This window comes from Clupea harengus, chromosome 3, assembly GCF_900700415.2.
Source record: "Clupea harengus chromosome 3, Ch_v2.0.2, whole genome shotgun sequence".
NCBI lineage: Eukaryota > Metazoa > Chordata > Actinopteri > Clupeiformes > Clupeidae > Clupea > Clupea harengus.
In genome coordinates this window covers 30,237,107-30,257,163 of record NC_045154.1, presented here as the reverse complement: position 1 = coordinate 30,257,163, position 20,057 = coordinate 30,237,107, and the positions used below count along the sequence as shown (strand labels likewise).

The following is a 20,057-nucleotide window of genomic DNA, read 5'->3' as shown; positions in this document are numbered from 1 at the left end:
ACGGAAACATCATTTTGTGCATCAAAATCGCCCAAATTCCCCTGTATTTTGTCCTGCAAGGCTGTATTTCTTTCTTATAAACACAACAACGATCGCAACGATGAACAAGCATTAATTAGAAAACAAAACCACTGAGAAAATGTCACGTTGGTGCTGAACTCCGCTCCGGCCACGCCCCCCTATTCAACACAGACCTACGCAGCTGGAGATTAAATGTCTGAAGGGGTACGGGACTGTAAAACGTTTGGGAACCACTGACCTAACGCATACAATATGTCAGTTTCTAGTATATTAGATAGAATATTGTAATATTGTAGAGCAACTGTATAGCTTTGGACCAATCAACTCAATGATACACATTAGACTGCACAAACTGCACAAAAGTTCACTTTATGACATTATGCACTTCCCAAGGAATCAGAGTCTGCCCTCTGTTCTCCTCTTCAGCTCCATCTGGCATCAGGGGCCTGAATCTCTCTACGTCCTCCAGCAACATCAGTGTGTCCTGGCAGCCCGGTCCTGGCCGGACAGAGCACTTCTGGGTGCTGCTGATGGAGCAGGAGAGCCTGGTGCAGAATGTCACTGTGGGGAGTGGGGTGACCTCACATAGCTTCACTGGTGTGACCCCAGGAACTCTGCACACAGTAGCGGTGGCGGCGGAGTCTATGGGCATCCAAAGCAGTCCAGTGGCCAAGGACGTGTACACAGGTAAGACTAAAGCCATCTCGGTTCCGGTCAGATTCTTTCTTGATATGTATTGAGGGAACCATTTGTCTTTGGACAAAGTCAAGTTTGCATTTTGCCATGAGGCATCACATTTAGTTTTCAGTTCTACAAATGACTTATAAAGCACAACTAAGACAAATACACACACACATACAGGATAACACATACAGGAAAACGTCACTCCAGCTGTTGCTTGGGATGTACAGTATGGCACCGCACCGAACATACTGCAATTCAGCAGTGTTAGAGTTTATCTTCAATTTCAATTTTAAGTTTCCTATAGAATTCTGTAGAAAAGTGGGTTGAAGGTTGGAGAGTTCCAAGGTGTTAAGAGAGAATGACTGCTGTAAACGGTGAAGAGTGTAATACTTTTGGTGTTTGTGTAAAATCACGGCAATTTTAGATTTCTCATTGTGTGGACACTCTCCTCTCTCAGTCCATATGGGCCTGTGGGCCATTGTTCTCACTGACCTCATCAAAGCTGGCCACGAAAGCGTAGAAAGGAGAATAAGTAATGTGTATTGTCTCCCTTTTAATGTCCAACATCCTGTGTTGTGACATTCGAAGGGGAAGCTGGCAGACCTTGCCCACCCTCGCTAGCGCTCAGCGGGTCAGGTGCAGGTGTCAGGCCCTGCTGGACACAAACGAAGCGTGTCTCGCCAAACCCTCTGCTCTTTTGTTTGACTTTCCACCGCGCCTCGCCACCAGCGAGCAGCCCCCCCCCCTCCAGCAAGTGCCGCCATTTTTATCATTCTTTCCAGGATATTTTCAGCCCTCGGCCTCCTCCCTTCCTCAGCTGCAGTGGCTGGCAGTGAACAGGCAGCACCCCCCCCCCCCACCAGTCTCTGAGAGTGTTACCCTCCCCCACCCATCTCCCTCATCCAGCTTTCTCATCATCTGTTCTTTTGAGGAAACCCTTTAAGAATGACATGTGTACGTGAGCTGATGCACATCCAAGGAACAGCGGTTCTTCCCTTGCTGAAGTCAGTATAGCTTGGGTGACATTTAAATGGTCACAGCCCCTCTCATGCGTCAGGTTGTTTTTGTTTTAAGATTTAGCGAAAAGAGCTTGTGTGTGGTCAAAGGTTTGTTTTAAAAGTTTTTAAAGTGCCCAAGTCACATCCCTTTGAACTGATTGTTACATTGTTAATCAAGGTGTGATTTTGAGCCAATAAAAAAGTGTCTCAGTGTTGCTCACTTAAATTCCATGACAAGCTATTTTTGTCAAGATCAATATAGCTTATCGCATCAATGCACCTATTCTGGAGAATGTATTTAGGCCTACCATGTAAAATGTATAACATGTGATACATATTCAATTTGAATAATCTAAATGTACATAATGGTACTGAACCAAAAAATGTATAGCTTACATCTTTGCTTAAATGTTAAATGTTTAAGCAGCCATTTTGGCACTCACTGCAGTGTGACTTGTGTGAGCAGGCAAGCTCGCTATAGTTTCTAGTAAAAGTTTTGAGGTTTTCTTAGTACTTAGTTAGCTTAGCCTTTTCCCCAATAGGATACGTACTGTGTGGTGATGCAAAGCGTTTCCTGTAACGGCATAGGCCTGTTAGGTTTGTCTCAGGTAACAATGGCATTCAACGCTAGTTAGACTGAAACAGAACCGAACAGATGAGTGACAGCCTGTTTAGCTGAGCATTGGGTCAACGGTAGAGAGTGGACATATAAAAGTGTTCATTTGTATGACGCAATGCTGCTGGTGACTGTATATGTGTAGATACAGGCCTACGCTAGGGCCCCGAAGCCTGACAAAGTGTTTGGATGAAATTGATTTGACATTCATTAAAAGAATGTGGATTTGTAACAGACCTGTATTTAGAGCATGGGTTATGTAAGCTTGCATAGCACCGAAACCATCCCATGAATCAAGTGTTAAATGTAACGTTTCTTGGATTCCCTCTCAGCACCTGCCACTGTGTCAAACCTGAGGCTCCAGAATAACGGCAGCCAGGACAGCCTAAGAGCCGCCTGGGAGTCAGCGCCAGGGAACGGGGAATCCTACACGGTCACCCTGTCCAGCGGCGGCATAGTGAAACAAATACCTAACGTCTCTTTCACCAACACTGATTGGCTTTTCACTGGACTGATCCCTGGGAAGACCTATGATGTGTCAGTCAAAACCCAGGGCAGAAAGTTGACCAGTGAGATCAAAGCCAGTGGCCAAACAGGTGAGTCCTTTTTTGACAGTGATTGACTTGTTATTCCAGAACATTCTGAGGGACACAGATGATGCTAAAAGCTATGGTTTAGTATGCGAATGCTAAAACCTTACGAGTTGACTTTTTCATTAGGCTAATGTCTCCACTCTAACATTTTAGTATTTATTTTATATTTGATGCTTGAATTGTTTGCTTCAGTAGAAAACTTGAATAAATAAATAAATAAATAAATATATCGTTTCCCCTCCCTAGTGCCAGGCAAGGCTACTCAGCTGGTTATGCAGAGGCCCAGTGATCAGAGAAGCCTGAGGCTGTCATGGGCGCCCCCTAGAGGCGAATGGGAACGCTATCGCATCCTGCTGCTCAACGGCTCGTCTGTGCTGGTGAACAGGACCGAGGGGAAGGCTGTGCGGCAGTGTGTGTTCCCTAACCTCACCCCAGGCAGGCTCTACAGAGCTGCGGTCGCTGTGGAGAGTGGCCTCCTGTCCTCTACTGCATTCACAGAAGGGAGACTGGGTACATAATATGAGCATGAGCTCAGTCAGTAACTGCTAGACTGGATTGTAGACATCTGATCAGACTGAATTAATAAAACCTGTCAAATTAGTAATATTAGATATTATTGTTTTGGTCTTTCAGATTCAATCTTTGAATTTTATTCCTTTCCATAGATGAACTGGAAGTTTTACATCAACTGCTTTCTTGTGCTGATTGAAACCTAAACCTCTCCTTTCTCCATCTCAGCACCAAGGTCTGTTCAGAAGCTGACCATCCACCACAGTGATGAGACGTCCTTGGGGGCTCGGTGGAGCCCTCCTGTGGGAGAGTGGGAGAACTACACTGTGCTGCTGAAGCTCCAGGGCTCTGAGGTGACCAGGCGAACACTACAGGCTGCTATGACAGAGTGCACCTTCAGTGGGCTGACACCTGGAAGACGATACGCCATTGTGGTGATAACCAAGAGTGGAGAGCTAAGCAGCACTGCATCGGTGACAGGACAAACCAGTGAGTCATGTTGTTACACGTGTTAGTGGATGTTGTTAAAAGTGAAGATACTGCCAGACATGCAACTAAACACTACTACTAACAACTTACTGCAGGTGGACCTTTTCTCTGTATGAGACTTTGATTAGTTAACTTTTCAGTGATTCTACACCATGCAGTGTAGTTACGACCATGTACTTGACAGGGTAGGCATGGTATATCATGGGTTGGGCTGATTTATAATGTTGTTATTTCCATACTCTTTAACTAACGTAAGAAATAATTCTATTGTCTTTGCCCACTGTCTGTCTGTGTGTGTGCGTGTGCGTGTGTGTGTGTGTGTGTGTGTGTGTGTGTGTGTGTGTGCGCGTGTGTGTGTGTGTGTGTGTCTGTGTGTCTGTGTGTGTGTCTGTGTGTCTGTGTGTCTGTGTGTGTCTGTCTGTGTGCGTGTGTGTGTGTGTGTGTGTGTGTGTGTTTGCGAGTGTGTGTATGTATGTGTCTGTGTGTCTGTGTGTCTGTGCGTGTGTGTGTGTGTGTGTGTCTGTGTGTGTCTGTGTGTGTGTGTGTGTGTGTGTGTGTGTGTGTCTGTGTGTGTGTGTGTGTCTATGTGTGTGTGTGTGTGTATGTGTGTGTGTGTGTGTGTGTGTATGTGTGTGTGTGTGTGTGTGTGTGTGTGTGTGTGTGTCTGTGCGTGTGTGTGTGTGTGTGTCTCTCCAGTGCCCGCTGAGGTAACCAGCCTGCAGGTGAGCAGCGAGGGCAGCACAGACAGCCTTCTGACCAGCTGGGAGCGTGCGGCAGGAGAGATCGACTCGTACCGAGTGCTCCTCATCCACGACAGCATCGTCATCAAGAACGAGAGCGTGCCTGCAGACACCTCATCCTACCACTTCCAGACCCTCAAGCCTGGCGCCCTCTACAGGGTGGTGGTGACTACTGTCAGGAATGGCCAGTCCTCCAGACAGAAAGTTGCAGAAGGGCGCACAGGTATGAAATGTTCTGCATATTGTTGAACACAGGTCTGTTTCTGCATTTTTTTTCCTTGTTTTTTTTCTGTTAGATTCAGCAGTGATATTAAATTATCTATAGATTCATATTTGTATATACATGTAGAATGTTCTGTGAATATTAGGTTTCAGCTCTGTGGTCTTTTGAAAAATAATGTAGTGGAAAGTGTAGTTACAGAAGTTTGGTGCATATATTTTAAATACATTTTAGTAGTTACATTTTTGTAGGTCATTGTAACAATCTGTACAAAGTACTTTCAAGGATACAAAACTGATTGGAAGGTCTTTATTTCTTCCTCTATCCAAGAGATCTCTCTAACCGATCAACTCTTGAATTTCAAGAGAAAACTTCGAAAGAATACAGAGATATAAAGACTCTTTGGAAATCTTTGGAAAATGGGGGGGAAGTTGAATGACACAGTTAAGGAATGTGTTTGCCTATTCAGAATTGGAGTACAGGAAAACAGGAAGAAACCATAGGGTAGTCTTCACAACTTAAATGCCTTTAGACTGTGGAGTTGACAACGGTCATGTTTTCTCTGGGGTTAAAAGGAGTTTGTTGAATGCCACTGGAATGCTGCCGGAATTTTCAGGAAGCACAAAGTACGTGTCACAAAATGCCAAGGTCTTTTTGTCGAGGCTTCCTATTGTGTCTATTGTTTTTTTGTTTTCCTTTGAGGAAGGATGTTATACTATTTTGAGTTGCATGCAGGAGTCTGTTGAAAGTTTGTTAGAGGACCTCATCTTTCTCACTCTAGGTCTCAATCTTTCTTTCTGCTGTCTGTCAGTTTATTTCTATTTGGTATTAGTCTCTTTCTCACAACACTTTCTCTCTTTGACCTTCTATCTCCCTCTCAGTGCCTGCTGCTGTTCAGGAGGTTACGGTCAGCAACAATGGCCGAACTGACTTCCTCAGCGTTTCCTGGTCTCCATCGCAAGGGGAGGTGGATAGCTACCTCGTCGCCTTGAAGGACCGAGACAGGACCATCCACTCTGCTGTGGTGTCCAAGTCTAGTCCTGAATGTGTCTTCAAGTCGCTGGTGCCTGGACGTCTCTACAACATCTCCATCACCTCACGCAGTGGCAAATATGAGAATCACACCATGGTGCAGGAACGCACACGTAGGTCATACCATCAGCGTCAAAAAGATGCTTCATTTCGCACTGCCCTTTGTTTGGCCTTCGGGTCACTCTAATTCGGTTTGTTAAGAAAATGTAACACTTTTGCATTTTATTTCCTCGGAAGACAGTACATATAAGCCATTCAAAAATGACGTGTGTTCAAAACAGGCAGTCTAGATAGACAATATGGACTTATGACTAGTCATCATCTTGTAAAAAAGTCTGATCCCATAAATAGTCACAAGACATTGGTCCCTGCAGTCTTTGGACAGGCAAGCTGTACTCTTTACTATATCATTGTCTTGTTGCTCCCATGATCCCAGAGCCCTCCAGTGTGCAGATGCCCTCTGCCATCCACGGTGCCCGTGACGACTACCTGAGAGTATACTGGGGCCATGCGGCTGGGGACTTTGACTTTTACCAGGTGGGCATCAAGCACAACAACAACCTCATCCAGAACAGGACCGTGCCCAGGATCCAGAACGAGTGTATTTTCACTGGGTTGGAGCCGGGCCGCCTCTACACCGTGATCGTCAGCACCTGGAGCGGAAAATATGTGTCCAGTGCATCCACAGATGGGAGGACATGTGAGGCCACCATTTTGTTTTCTCTGAATCTGTATATAATAGATGCAATATAACAACAAATTGTATTGATGCGAAACACGTAAACAAACACACTTGTATTGCATTCCCCTCTCTTTTACACACACACACACACACACACACACACACACACACACACACACAAACACACAAACACAAACACACACACACACACACACAAACACACACACACACACACACACACACACACACACACATCCTTGTTTGTTATTATTGATGCTCATCCCTCTCTAATGAGTTGTCTTTTCATTGTTAAAATGGAACAAAATATATAGCAAAGAGAAATAGTGTACAATGAGGAATGAAAGCACATTACCTCACATACAATACCAACATGTAATGAAAGCACATTACCTCACATACAATACCAACATGTAATGAAAGCACATTACCTCACATACAATACCAACATGTAATGAAAGCTGATTGATATTCAGTTGATATTCTTTTCTGTCACCTCACCTACTGACCTCTTCCTCCCCCTCCTTCAGTCCCTGCGGTGGTGAGGTCTCTGACTCTAGCCGGCCAAGGCACCGAGGAGCTGCGCGTGACCTGGGCCTCGGCCCTCGGTGACGTGGACCACTACGAGGTGCAACTGCTCTTCAACGACATCAAGGTGTTCCCCCCCCTCACGCTCAGCAGCACCACAGCCGAGTGCCCCCTCTCCTCCCTCACACCGGGCCGCCTCTACAAGGTCGTGGTGTCCACCTTCAGCGGCCCCAACCAGAAAGCCAAGTTCATCGAAGGCAGGACAGGTAAGGCAGTCCGGAGAACCTGTCCACAGAGCACTTAGTGTATGGCTCAATACTGGGCTTGTTTGTGTGTGTTTTTTCATCATCGCAATACTAAGAAAAACATATTCACTATTCTCACAGTTAGTACAACTAGCTTGGGTACTTGACTTGTGAGAAATTCTGTCCAGTAAGACGTTAATGCACTTAATACATGGCGTATGTCTTTAGGCGCATCTCATCTCTTAAGTGTGTCTGTCCTTGATTCCTCCATCCTTGTTGCATTCCGTCCTCGTTGTGAGGGGCTAGGATGCAACAAAAGGAAGGAAGGAAGGAAGGATGGAAAAGTTTACAAAGTTGTGTACAAGATATTTTTCATTGCTCCATTGTCTGTCGAAGGTTAAACGTCAGAAAACCGTTCATTTTAGAGAGCAAGACCATATTCACATAACCATTATTACAGTTTATTGTTATAATTCTTTTTTCATTATTATCCGATTTTCTTGTTTTTGATGTCTGTGTGTAATTTATAAATTAAAGTTCATCATAGGTATGAATGTGCCTACTATCTGCGCTTTCGGCTATCTGTGGTAAGTCTTGGGACGTATACCCGCTAATACAGGGGCACTATTGTAAATGCCTCAGTTTATATTCTAGTTTTTGTCCATTTAAGAAATATCCTAAAGAGTGGCACTGCTCATTCCACCGGGAACTCTGCATGCTTATAGCTATGAGGAGCTAGTGTGAGTACTGATCATGAACGTCTTCCTCAGTGCCCAGTAAGGTGAAGAGCATTCACATCAGTAACGAGGGCCAGAGCACCAGCCTTAAAATCAACTGGACCCCCGGCCAGGGTGATGTGGACAGCTACAACGTGTCGCTGTGGGGCCCCGGCCGGCCGACAGACACCAGGCACCTGCCCAAGCACGTCAACCAGCTCAGCTTCCAGGACCTGCAGCCGGGCCAGAAGTACTCCATCACCGTCCAGTCTATCAGCGGTTCTCTGCTCAATAACAACACAGCCACCGGACGCACCAGTGAGTGTTTAGCTTTAGTCTTTATTCGCTAATCGATGATTAGATTAGGATTTGTGTCATGGACAGGGCAGATAATCGGAAACTGTTCATTTAGATGTAATATACTAGTTATAAAGTAACCCTTCTCTCTTTGTCTCTCTCTCTCTCTCTCTCGCCCTCTCTCTCTCTCTCTCCCCTAGTCCCCTCCTCTGTTACAGCCTTACAGGTGGATAATAAGCACACCACCGGTAGCTTGCTGGTGTCGTGGCAGGCGGGGCGGGGAGTGTTTGACGGCTACAGCCTGCAGCTGCTGGACGAGAGGGGGTCGCTGGTCACCAACAGCTCCGAAGACGCCAGCTCCACCCAGCACCGCTTCGGCCGCCTCACCCCGGGGAAGAAGTACCGCGTCCTGGTCCACACCCTCAGCGGCGGCATCCTCAGCACGGGCATCTCTGCTGAGGGAAGAACCCGTACGTGGTCATTCGCTAAATATCCCTAATGTGTCCATGAGTTCAGACAAGGGCTGTTTAAACAGAGGTCTATCTAATCATCAAGTTATCAAGTTATAATAATTATAATTATAATTTAATTATTATAAGTTATATTTAATAAATACTTTAATACTTTGAAATAGTTTGCCATGTATTTGCATGCTAACTTTACTTGTTGGCTTGATGAGAGTGCTTATAAAAAGACATTAACATTACAGTGACAAACAAGCTTGTTTGCTCATTGACATATAGATGTGATGGGGATGCATACTGAGGAACTTTCTTGCTAATCAATAGCATGTAATGCATCATTTAAATTTGCTTTTGGATGAAATGGTTTGCAAAGTGTAATTGTATTGAGTTGATACAGTAGCCTAAATGATAAGTGAATGATAAGTGCATGATAAGTGAAGACCATTTGTGTGGTTCCAGGTCCTTCGGCTGTCAACGATATCCTCATCAAGGCCAATAGCACCAGCAGCCTGTCCTTCCGTTGGTCTCCACCAGAGGGCGAGTTTGATGGCTATGACATCTACCTGTACAGCAGTGATGAGGTCCTACATGACCGCAAGAACGCAGAGGCCAAGACGCTTGAGTGCTCCTTCCAAAACCTCAGTCCTGGGGCACTGTACAAGATGGTGGTCCTGACCAGGAGTGGAGACCAGAAAAATGATTCCTCTATCTGGGCCAGGACGGGTGGGTTATCCATAGTTGGTTAGTGTGATGTGGTCAGTGTCAACATAGACACTGGCCAATACTGCCTAAAGAGTAGACAAGATAACAAACACTGAAAACTTGAAAAACTACACAAACTACACAAGAGTAAGTAAAGGTGCCAGTGCATCTTTCATAACAGCCATTGAAAAGCACTATATAAATGTAATGTATTAATATTATTATTATTATTAATAATAATAATTCTCTGCTGTGTGTGGTGTGTGTTCAGTCCCTGCTGCGGTGACAGCCCTGCAGGCGGCCAGCGGGAACCAGACCCAGGGCCTGTGGTTGGGCTGGGACCGAGCTGCCGGTGAGCTCAGTGGCTACGTGCTGTCCATCTACAACCCCGACGGCTCCCAGCATGCCGAGCAGCAGCTGGAGCCCGAAAGCCACGAGCACACCTTCCAGGAGCTGGTGCCTGGGCGCCTGTACGCCGTCGTCATGCTGACCCGCAGCGGAGAGCTCACCAACCGGGTGTCCACAGAGGGCAGGACAGGTGAGAGGAGAGAGACAGGGTGGAGCGGTGGGCGTTATCAAAGTGTACAGTTTGGCAGAGAATCATAAGCTAGGTGCAGAGGAGACAGTTAGTAATAGTGAAACACAAGGCTAGATACTCCTGTCCATCTCTCAGGATGTAAAATGCTGATGTTAAATTTAAGGGCGTTGATAGAGGACACATTTTCACATAACCTAACAAAGGATTGTTTCACCATGAATGTCATGGGTAGATAATCTAGATATTTTACAAATTCTTCTTTTCTTTGAAGTCAACGTCATCCACAGGATGTGTGCTATTACTATGATAAATACTGTGCCAGAAAAGCCACTGCTATTTGTATTAAATGTCCTCCATCCTCCACAGCGCCCATGAGTCCAACATCCTTTACCTTTGGAGGCATCACCAACACCTCACTGGAGATCACCTGGAGTGGCCCAGTCAACACCGACTACGATGACTTTGACCTGCAGTGGACTCCCAAGGACCAGCTGTCCGTATTCAACCCCTACCACACGCGCACCTCTGGCAGCCGCATCCTGAAGGGGCTGTACCCCGGCCGCCTGTACACCTTTAACCTGCGCACTGTCAGTGGGTCTGGGGCGGAACAAACCACCTACAGTGCAGCTATCTACAAGAGCATCAGAACCAGTATGTGGTGGTAATGTGGCTAGCTGGGGGGGGGGGGTTGAAGGTGCAATGTTAAAGGTACATGTCGTCGTTACTGCTCAACCGTAAGATTTTTTTTTCAAGCTTCTGTGATTTACTTTAATTTAGTTTGACTCTACTGTAGTCTGAAGGTTTGCAACTGTGATGTTGACATTTGAAGATCTGACATTTCATGGTATTCTAAGGAAATGAAATGTCATATTATCAATTTCTCTCTCTCCCCAAGTTATCTTGTAGAATATTACTGAGGGGTAGTACAGGTGTTACATATGTAGACCTCATCATATAGGGCATAATATCTCTCCCTGAGGCTGTACTCTCCCTGAGGCTGTCCTCTCCCTGAGGCTGTACTCTCCCTGAGGCTGTACTCTCCCTGAGGCTGAGGCTGTACTCTCCCTGAGGCTGTACTCTCCCTGAGGCTGTACTCTCCCTGAGGCTGAGGCTGTACTCTCCCTGAGGCTGTACTCTCCCTGAGGCTGAGGCTGTACTCTCCCTGAGGCTGTCCTCTCCCTGAGGCTGTACTCTCCCTGAGGCTGAGGCTGTACTCTGCCTGAGGCTGTACTCTCCCTGAGGCTGTACTCTGTACTCTCCCTGAGGCTGTACTCTCCCTGAGGCTGTACTCTGCCTGAGGCTGTACTCTCCCTGAGGCTGTACTCTCCCTGAGGCTGTACCCTCTCTCACCTGCAGAGCCTCAGCGGATCCAGAGCCTGCACTGTCGGCCCCAGAGCTCCACGGCCATCTCCTGCTCCTGGAGCCCTCCGGAGGCCGACTTCGACTCCTACACCATCGAGTGCCTGCGGCAGGACTCCCGGCGCCTGGTCTACTCCCGCCGCACCGGCCGCGACAGCACCGTCTACCACATCGTCCAGCTGGAGCCGCACAGGCGCTACATCGTCTCCATCAAAGCCGTCTCAGACAGCATGACCAGCGAGGCGGCTGAGGAGAGCGTGGTCACCATGATCGACCGTAAGAACGTATTACAGTCCTTTTAAGGCACCTGGGTTGAGATAGGCTTTAGATATCTATGCTGTTCATAATAATCTATCATGTTCTGAAGTGTGTCTGTTGCATCTTCTTAGCAATATTGTATGGAAGAGAAGGGAAGGGAAGGTTAGCAGCATGACGGTGGCTCTAAATAGACATGTATACAGATAGAAATACATGCTTTCTTAAATGTCTGCTAAATACCTTACATTTAACTTTACATGACTTTTAGATAGACATCTATACAGATAGACATCTATGCTTTCTTAAATGTTTTATCTGTGACCTGTTCTTAATATGTATTCACTACATGTATGTATGCAGTTTGTAGTGGGACTTGAAGGTGGTAGGATGTGGTGTTACTATGGATTGACATGACTTCCATCCAATGATTGAATCCAATGTTTCTTAGGGCCACCTGTTCCTCCACTAACCACTCGGGTCAGCGAGAGGTCAGACCACATCACAAAGTCCACCATCTTCTTCAAGTTTAACTGCAGCTGGTTCAGTGACGTAAATGGAGCTGTGAAGGTCTTCACGGTCGTTGTGACCGAGTCTGATGGTAAGCACTGTTGAAGTGAACGATACATAATCGTGATATTTAGTTCAATTACTATCAAATAATGAACAATGATCTCAGATGGTGTGTGATTATTACAGTACAGGTTCTTGAGTTTCTCTGCGTTATATCTTTCAGACAATGAAAACGTGCAGCCTTGGCAGCAGCATCCTCTGCCCTCTTACAAAGAGTACAGATTCAACAGCTCTGTGAAGACCTACCAGACCAGCTACTTCCCCAGCCACTGTGTGGAGGGCCCTGACAGCTCCCAGGGTTTCGAGATCAACCTGGGCTCAGGAATGCAGAACCTCGGTGGGAGCTGCTCCCCGGAGCAGGATCCAAGCGTCTTCTGTGACGGACCACTCAAACCAAAGACTGCATACAGGTAACTGAGACAATGTGCCTACACTGTGCAGATGACTTGAGCCAAAATGGTGGATTCAGCCACTCTGATACTCATAAGGGGGGTTCTCCCAGAACACTGAGTTTCTGAGTTAAGTTCTTTGTGTCTGTTTGTCTCAGGGTCAGTGTGCGTGCCTTCACTCAGCTCTTTGATGTGGAGTTCTCCCCTCCACTCTACACAGACACGTATCTGTCCCTGCCATTTGTGACCGAAGCAGGTGAGTGAAGCGCTCAGGATTTCCATCAGTTGTCACAAATCACTGATAATATTAGTATTTAGCATAAGTTTCCAGAGTAACATAATGATGTATGTTAAAATGTTTGATATTATGATATGATATGTGTGCTGGTTCAGTGGTTTACATTCATGTTTGTCTCTTCCCACAGAGCCTCTCAGTGGGGTTATTGAGGGTGTGAGTGCTGGATTGTTCCTCATTGCCACTATGGTCGGAGTGGCTGCCCTGCTCATATGCCGGCAGAAGGCCCGCAAAGTGTGAGTGTCCTCCACTGGTTATCTGCGCCGAGAAAACCTGAAATGTTTGAAGTTCATGAAAGAATCCAGCTAGTTCGAAATTCAGTAAATTCATTGAAAGTTTTGGAAAAGTTATGAAATTTGATTTGGTCGTACCAGTGGCAGAGGAGATATAGGAGATAAAGTATATTTTATTGTTACATTTTTATGGATTCACGCGAGTCTCAAAATATGAACTACTACTACCCATTGAACAGTGTGGGAAGATAAACTGTGGGGAGAAAAAACGATTTTATAAAATCTCGTTTCTTTCTCCATGAGGCTTCGGTCTGGGCTCCTCCCTCCAAAGCCTTCACCACGCCCTACAATTTGAATTAATAGTCCACATGCTAGACAGATAGACAGACATGTTCATTTTGAGTTTAAACCGCTCAATAGCAGTGTTATAATCTATTATGAATATAATATATATATATATATATATATATATAATATATACCTTGATGCTAATACTGCTACTAATAAAGTAAAATAAGCACTGAGCAACAGCACCGCTGCTGAAAACACTTCCAGGGGAAACACTGTTGGTACTTCTGGGTTGTAATTCACTGTTGTATTTCTAATTTCTGCAGCGTGATGGTTTCCACTTGGATTTGACATATGAACTAGCCAATAAAAAAGATAATGGAAATGGCTGTTTAATTGTCATTCAATAATAAGGCCCAACCTGTGGAGTAATGGACACAATTGTGTCTATGTGTAGGGTGTGAAAGGTGATGGGAATTTCATTAAAGGTCCTTGAAGAGTCAGTTTGAGAAATGTTCTCAACGAAAATGGGTGGGAACCCTGCATGATAGGTTCATGCAGTTCCTATGCCTTCATCAGCGTCATTGGCCCTGCCCATCGTGCGTTGTATGTGGGTGGAAAGGCTGTTCTGAGGAAGGAGGGTTCAGCTAAAATATCTGAAACAGGTGGGGAGGGTGAGGTGAGGTGTTGGCATGCCATGAGTAAAACAGTAGCGCTGCGCAGGTTATGCAACATGCGACCGCAATAGAGCACAAGGTTATGCAATATGCGACCACAATAGAGCACAAGGTTATGCAACATGCGACCGCAATAGAGCACAAGGTTGTTCATTTTAAAGGGAGGGCCAACCCTGTGAGGGCAAACAGGAGCAACTGCATTCCTATCCCTGACTGGGTGGCAGGCAGGACAAGGGGTGGGGACAGTACTGTATAATAGCCCTTACCTTACCGCCACATGCCTCCATATTAGTGTGTGTTACCTGGACTTGTGTTGTCTTGCAAAAGCTTCATGCCTACTTCCACCTCTGCTCAGTCACCGCATTTCTATAACCTTAAGCCGAGGCACGGATTTTTTACATGGGGCAAATCTACTGCCAAACACCTATGGTTTGTAGGAAGTCAACTTCTTAATCGCGATTTAGAAAATGTTCCTCTGTATAAGTGAATGATTATTTGTTTAGTGTACTAAATGGCTGCGTTGTGTATCGTGACAGGAGCGTGCAAGAGCCCGTGGTGAGGATGAGCATCAGGAGAGAGCGGCCAGCCCCTGGGACACATGTGGTCAACCGAGGGTAAGGTCATGACCTTCATTCTCCTGTGACGACTACCTCAAGGTCATAAGACGTTATTTGGTAGTCAGTACAGACGGTTGGTTGGTCAGTCAGTTTGGGTACAGGGATGTTTTTGTGCATGTGGTTGAGCATTGTGTGTGGAGGTTAATGGCGGATAATGAACTCATTCATTTTTTTTTCTCCCATCTCTATTTCAGGAATCGACGTATTTCAAGGTACGGTTTTTATGGTCTGATTTATTCTCATTGGTTTTGTGCGACTGGTTTCTTTCTATTTGACTAATACCAGTGTGAGTGTTAAATCTCTGTTAATCCTTTTTACAGCCCCATCAAAGTTTTGAACTTTGAGACCCATCTTACCAAGTTACAAGCAGACTCCAATTACCTCCTCTCAGAAGAATTTGAGGTAGGAGCACACTCAAAAAATGCAAACATTACCTTGGCGTAAACATCCATGCATGATGTATGTTCTCTGAACACCTAACTTTATCTCAAGTGACTCGTGGCACAGCTAATGCATACAGATTATGAAGCAGTCCTGACTGAAGTCTGAGTCCTGACCCTGACACCCCATTGCTCCATCAACAGTTACAAATGCTGTGTCTCTCTCATGCGTTCACTCCTTCAGGATCTGAAAGATGTTGGCCGCAATCAGCCAATGGACACAGCCTTACTGCCTGAAAACAGAGGGAAAAACAGATACAACAACATACTACCCTGTAAGTCCACATACAGTGTTCTTACGCGCGGGGATGGGGTAAAGAGAGCTAGCGCTTTAGTACACTTTGGAAAGTGTGTCAAAATCAATGTGAAATGAATGAGATACCAGGACATTGGAGCTTTGCTCTGCATCTTAGTGGTGTGCTATATCAGTGGTTGCATGTTTGCTGGACTTTGCTGAACCGTTACGTATCTTGAATAGATGACTCAACAAGGGTGAAGCTCTCCTATGTGGACGATGACCCGTGTTCTGACTACATCAATGCCAGCTACATTCCTGTAAGATCAAATCTGCAATTACTGTGCTTGACTGTGTATGTGTGAGATGTGCTGGGACCCTTCCATTCACATGTCATGTTTCTGTTTTAGGGCAATAACTTCAGACGTGAGTATATCGCCACCCAGGGACCGCTGCCTGGCACAAAGGATGACTTCTGGAAGATGGTGTGGGAACATAATGTACACAATGTTGTCATGGTGACACAATGTGTTGAGAAAGGAAGGGTGAGGGAAAGATTCTCTGTACCCTTCTCTCTCTTTTAGCTCTCTCTCTCTCTTTTAGCTCTCTCTCTCTTTTATCTCTCTCTCTCTCTTTTAGCTCTCTCTCTCTCTCTTTTATCTCTCTCTCTCTCTCTTTTATCTCTTCCTCTCTCTCTCTTTTATCTCTCTCTCTCTCTTTTATCTCTCTCTCTCTCTCTTTTATCTCTCTCTTTTATCTCTCTCTCTCTTTTATCTCTTCCTCTCTCTCTTTTATCTATCTCTGCCTCTCTCTCTCTTTTATCTCTCTCTCTCTCTCTTTTATCTCTCCCTCTCTCTCTTTTTTATCTCTCCCTCTCTCTCTTTTATCTCTCTCTCTCTCTTTTATCTCTTCCTCTCTCTCTCATCTCTCTTTTATCTCTCTCTCTCTCTTTTATCTCTCCCTCTCTCTCTTTTAGCTCTCCCTCTCTCTCTCTTTTATCTCTCTCCCTCTCTCTCTCTTTATCTCTCCCTCTCTCTCTCTTTTAGCTCTCCCTCTCTCTCTCTTTTATCTCTCTCTCCCTCTCTCTCTCTTTTAGCTCTCTCTCTCTCTCTTTTAGCTCTCTCTCTCTCTTTTATCTCTCTCTCTCTCTCTTTTATCTCTCTCTCTCTTTTCTTTCTGCCTTTCATGGCACCAGTCTGATGTAAATTCTCTGTTCATGTCTGTTTTTGACAGGTCAAGTGTGATCATTATTGGCCTTTTGACCAGGATCCTCTTTATTATGGAGATCTTATTGTTCAGATGTTGTCAGAATCAGTTCTTCCTGAATGGACAATCCGAGAGTTTAAGATATGCAGCGTAAGTAATGCCCCATGACCTACACAACTGTATGCCTTTCAATTATATTTCCGGCAGGATCCTCTTGTGCATTGCCACTGAAAATGACAGTCTGTCACTGATATACACCATTGGTCCTAATCATCATCATCACCATGTTGGTATACTGTTAATCCTGAGTGGTGGCTGTCTGATTAGGAGGACCAGTTGAACTTCACCAGGGTGGTCCGTCAGTTTCACTACACTGTCTGGCCAGACCACGGCGTCCCTGAAACCACGCAGTCCCTCATTCAGTTTGTGAGAACGGTCCGAGACTACATCAACAGAACCCCTGGCTCCGGGGCCACAGTGGTCCACTGCAGGTGGGTTTAGATCACTGAAGATCATCTGAGGAGAACACTCCTCTTCCTGTGCCCACAATAGCATAAGCAGTTTAGCTAGTATTAGTATCATGAACTTTAATGTTATATCATTTCATAATATGTAACAGATTATATGGGTGTGTTAAACATTAAAAGGAGATAAATGTCGACGGTTCTATATTGTCTTCGAGTGTAGAAGAAGAAGTTCTCCAATTTGCTTAAATCTGAAAATGACCTGAGAAAAATGGTGTTGATTGGTGTTGTTGCCTCATGGCAGTGCTGGGGTTGGCCGCACTGGAACCTTCATCACCCTGGACAGGCTTCTTCAGCAGCTGGACTCCAGAGACTGTGTGGACCTCTACGGGTCAGTGTTTGACCTGAGGGTTCACCGCTCTCACATGGTGCAGACGGAGGTGAGTTCATGCATAACAACACAACACAGTACAGCACAGTACGGCAAAATATTACAATTTTGAAAGATATTACCATTTAAAATGTGTGTGTGTGTGTGTGTGTGTGTGTGTGTTTCTGCTTTTTAGTGTCAGTATGCATACCTCCACCAGTGTGTGCGGGATGTGCTTCGGGCTCGTAAGCTGAGGAACGAACAGGAGAACCCTCTGTACCCCATCTATGAGAATGTGAACCCCGACTACCACCGAGGTGAGCATGTTCTCTAGCTCAGGATCATTTGTGTTGACATGTGCAGCATTACAAAATAGGCAATATTTCCTATGACATCCCACAAAGGCAAGAGTGAGTTTAACTGAACAGTCAATGTTGAAAACACACAAACCTGCATGATACAGACTCACAAGTTACAAATACAATTACAATAGAACATTTTTGAATATTGTGTTTCAGTGTGTATCATACTTTATCAAGTCTTTATCAGAACATAACAATCCATGCTTAGGATGACAAACTGGAATGTATTAATATTCTTTTTTCTTTTGTGTTGCCTTTATTTGCTTCTGAACAGATAAGGTGTCCACCAGACGCTAAGGATTGTATAGACTACTGAGAAGGAGGGAGAGAAGGCAAATCCCATGCAAATACTTAATATGCAAAGCACTAAAAAAGCTATCAATTCTATTTTTATACTATGTGTATGATTTTTGTAATCAGTATTAATTATGAAAGCAATTTATTGATATTTAAGTGTAAAAGATCTTTGTATATACTTGTTTTCCTTAAATGTATATACAAATGTACAAGTTCCTATTGCACAACATATTGGTGATACCTTGGGAGTCATTTCTTGTAGAGACTTTTATACTGTTTAAAGAAAAAACTTTTCCAGTTGAATACATTAGAATAATCTTCTAATAATGACAGATGGTTTAAACTGCTATGGAAAGGATTTTGCTGTCTATCCTTAAATTACAGATTGTGATGTGGAGCTTTGAATTTGAGAACTAAACCATCATTTTTAACTGTCAATTGAGTGTCCTACCAATGTCCATTATTTTATCCCGAGGATAGTGATGGGATATCATTTATCGTATCTCATTTCAGTTATTCAGGGTTTATTCAGGGATTTATTTGGCAATTTTGATGAAAGAAGTGAACTTCTGACGATCTAAAGTTTAGTGTTATTTGAGAACTTGGCGGAGGAGAGATCAGAGCCATATGATTGTATTTTACACTGTTGTTGTTTATCAACTAATTATTGACTTTTTGGTAAATAATCTCTTTATATCTTCTACGCATGTATTTATATTTATATTATTAGGTTACATCACCTGGCTAGACTGATGCCAATTCATTGAATAGAAAGGAACATAGACATTTTCCATTCATTTGTCATTACAGGCTATGTAAATATTGCACACGACACTGAAGATGTTTTGCATCGAATAGTAATACCAACAGTGTTATCCTGTAGTTACTGAGAATGTATTTTTATTATTAATAAACCTGTGTTCTTTACATGACTTTTAGGATGCCATCGTACCACATATGAGCAGTTCCTTTGGACAGGACCCTATAGCAAGAGTTTCCTTTGGCATTTGTAAGATGATAAAGAATGATTGTGCATCACAGCCAAATTGTTTCACCAAATAAATATGGTGTTTGGGAGCCTGGATTGCTCACATTTGTCAGATGTGGCCGAGAAAATGGTTTGATTGAATTTTTTGTTGATGATTGTGTGTAATTGTGGTGTGTGTAATTTTAGATGGCAATTTGACTTTGACTTACATGGGTTGGGTAGTCTTAATCATTGTTTTGCAGACAGACATAGAGAGAGCTAAATATTTGGTGGCTTCCATTTTTAACTGAGCTTACGACATGCATACTTATAGCAGTCATTGTTCACTGCAGAGGTGTGTGAAGGCCATGTTGATGGATATGCCACGTCGTCTGATAGGCTTGTAAAAGTGTCTGGCGTACCCCTGAATGTGGTGCATTCATCCCACTGACAAACATAAGTAAGAAATGATTCATATCATTCTACTGGACAATAAAGCACGAGTAATACATTATTCATGTGATTCCACTGTCTCCAGCTCTGAGGAGATGCAGTGAAGTGACAGCAGCTGCCTGCAGGCTGGGCTCTGCCCTGAATTTGTCCTTTAAGTCACCTGGCTGTGACACAACCACAGGGAAGACTGTGGCACTCCGTGCCCGAGGAGCTCTAAGTGGTGAATCATTGCCTCAACAGACAGGAGGACCGGTTGTGCCCCTACAAACAGACAAACATTTGTCTCTCCCAAATCCTCTCATCTTAGAGGAGTTCATTGCCTGGTCAGCTAAAGTAGTATACAAATTATTCTGGGTCTAAATGAGATTGAGATAGGTAGACAGAGAGAAAATCTTTGTTGCAATAGACAAAATCTTGGTCAAAATCTTATCTAACGGAGAATGTTGCTTTGACCCAGAACTCCATGAACGGACTAAAGTTTGAA

At 44.5% G+C, this 20,057-nt stretch overlaps 1 protein-coding gene across 1 annotated transcript; it reads left to right on the top strand.

The window, feature by feature from the left end:
* The first annotated feature begins 229 nt into the window (after window positions 1-229).
* Window positions 230-19,230, top strand: LOC105910345 (receptor-type tyrosine-protein phosphatase beta). The gene is made up of 29 exons (XM_031565347.2): window positions 230-708; window positions 2,652-2,915; window positions 3,159-3,422; window positions 3,651-3,911; window positions 4,608-4,874; window positions 5,753-6,016; window positions 6,340-6,603; window positions 7,134-7,397; window positions 8,147-8,410; window positions 8,590-8,859; window positions 9,313-9,576; window positions 9,827-10,093; window positions 10,460-10,744; window positions 11,450-11,728; window positions 12,159-12,308; window positions 12,444-12,690; window positions 12,828-12,925; window positions 13,095-13,200; window positions 14,699-14,776; window positions 14,974-14,991; window positions 15,100-15,181; window positions 15,404-15,494; window positions 15,698-15,774; window positions 15,865-15,999; window positions 16,688-16,810; window positions 16,988-17,151; window positions 17,429-17,564; window positions 17,691-17,811; window positions 18,131-19,230. The coding sequence occupies exons 1-29, from the start codon at window positions 393-395 to the stop codon at window positions 18,151-18,153; spliced, it is 5,442 nt and encodes a 1,813-aa protein (XP_031421207.1). The 5' UTR covers window positions 230-392; the 3' UTR covers window positions 18,154-19,230.
* The last annotated feature ends 827 nt before the right edge of the window (window positions 19,231-20,057 follow it).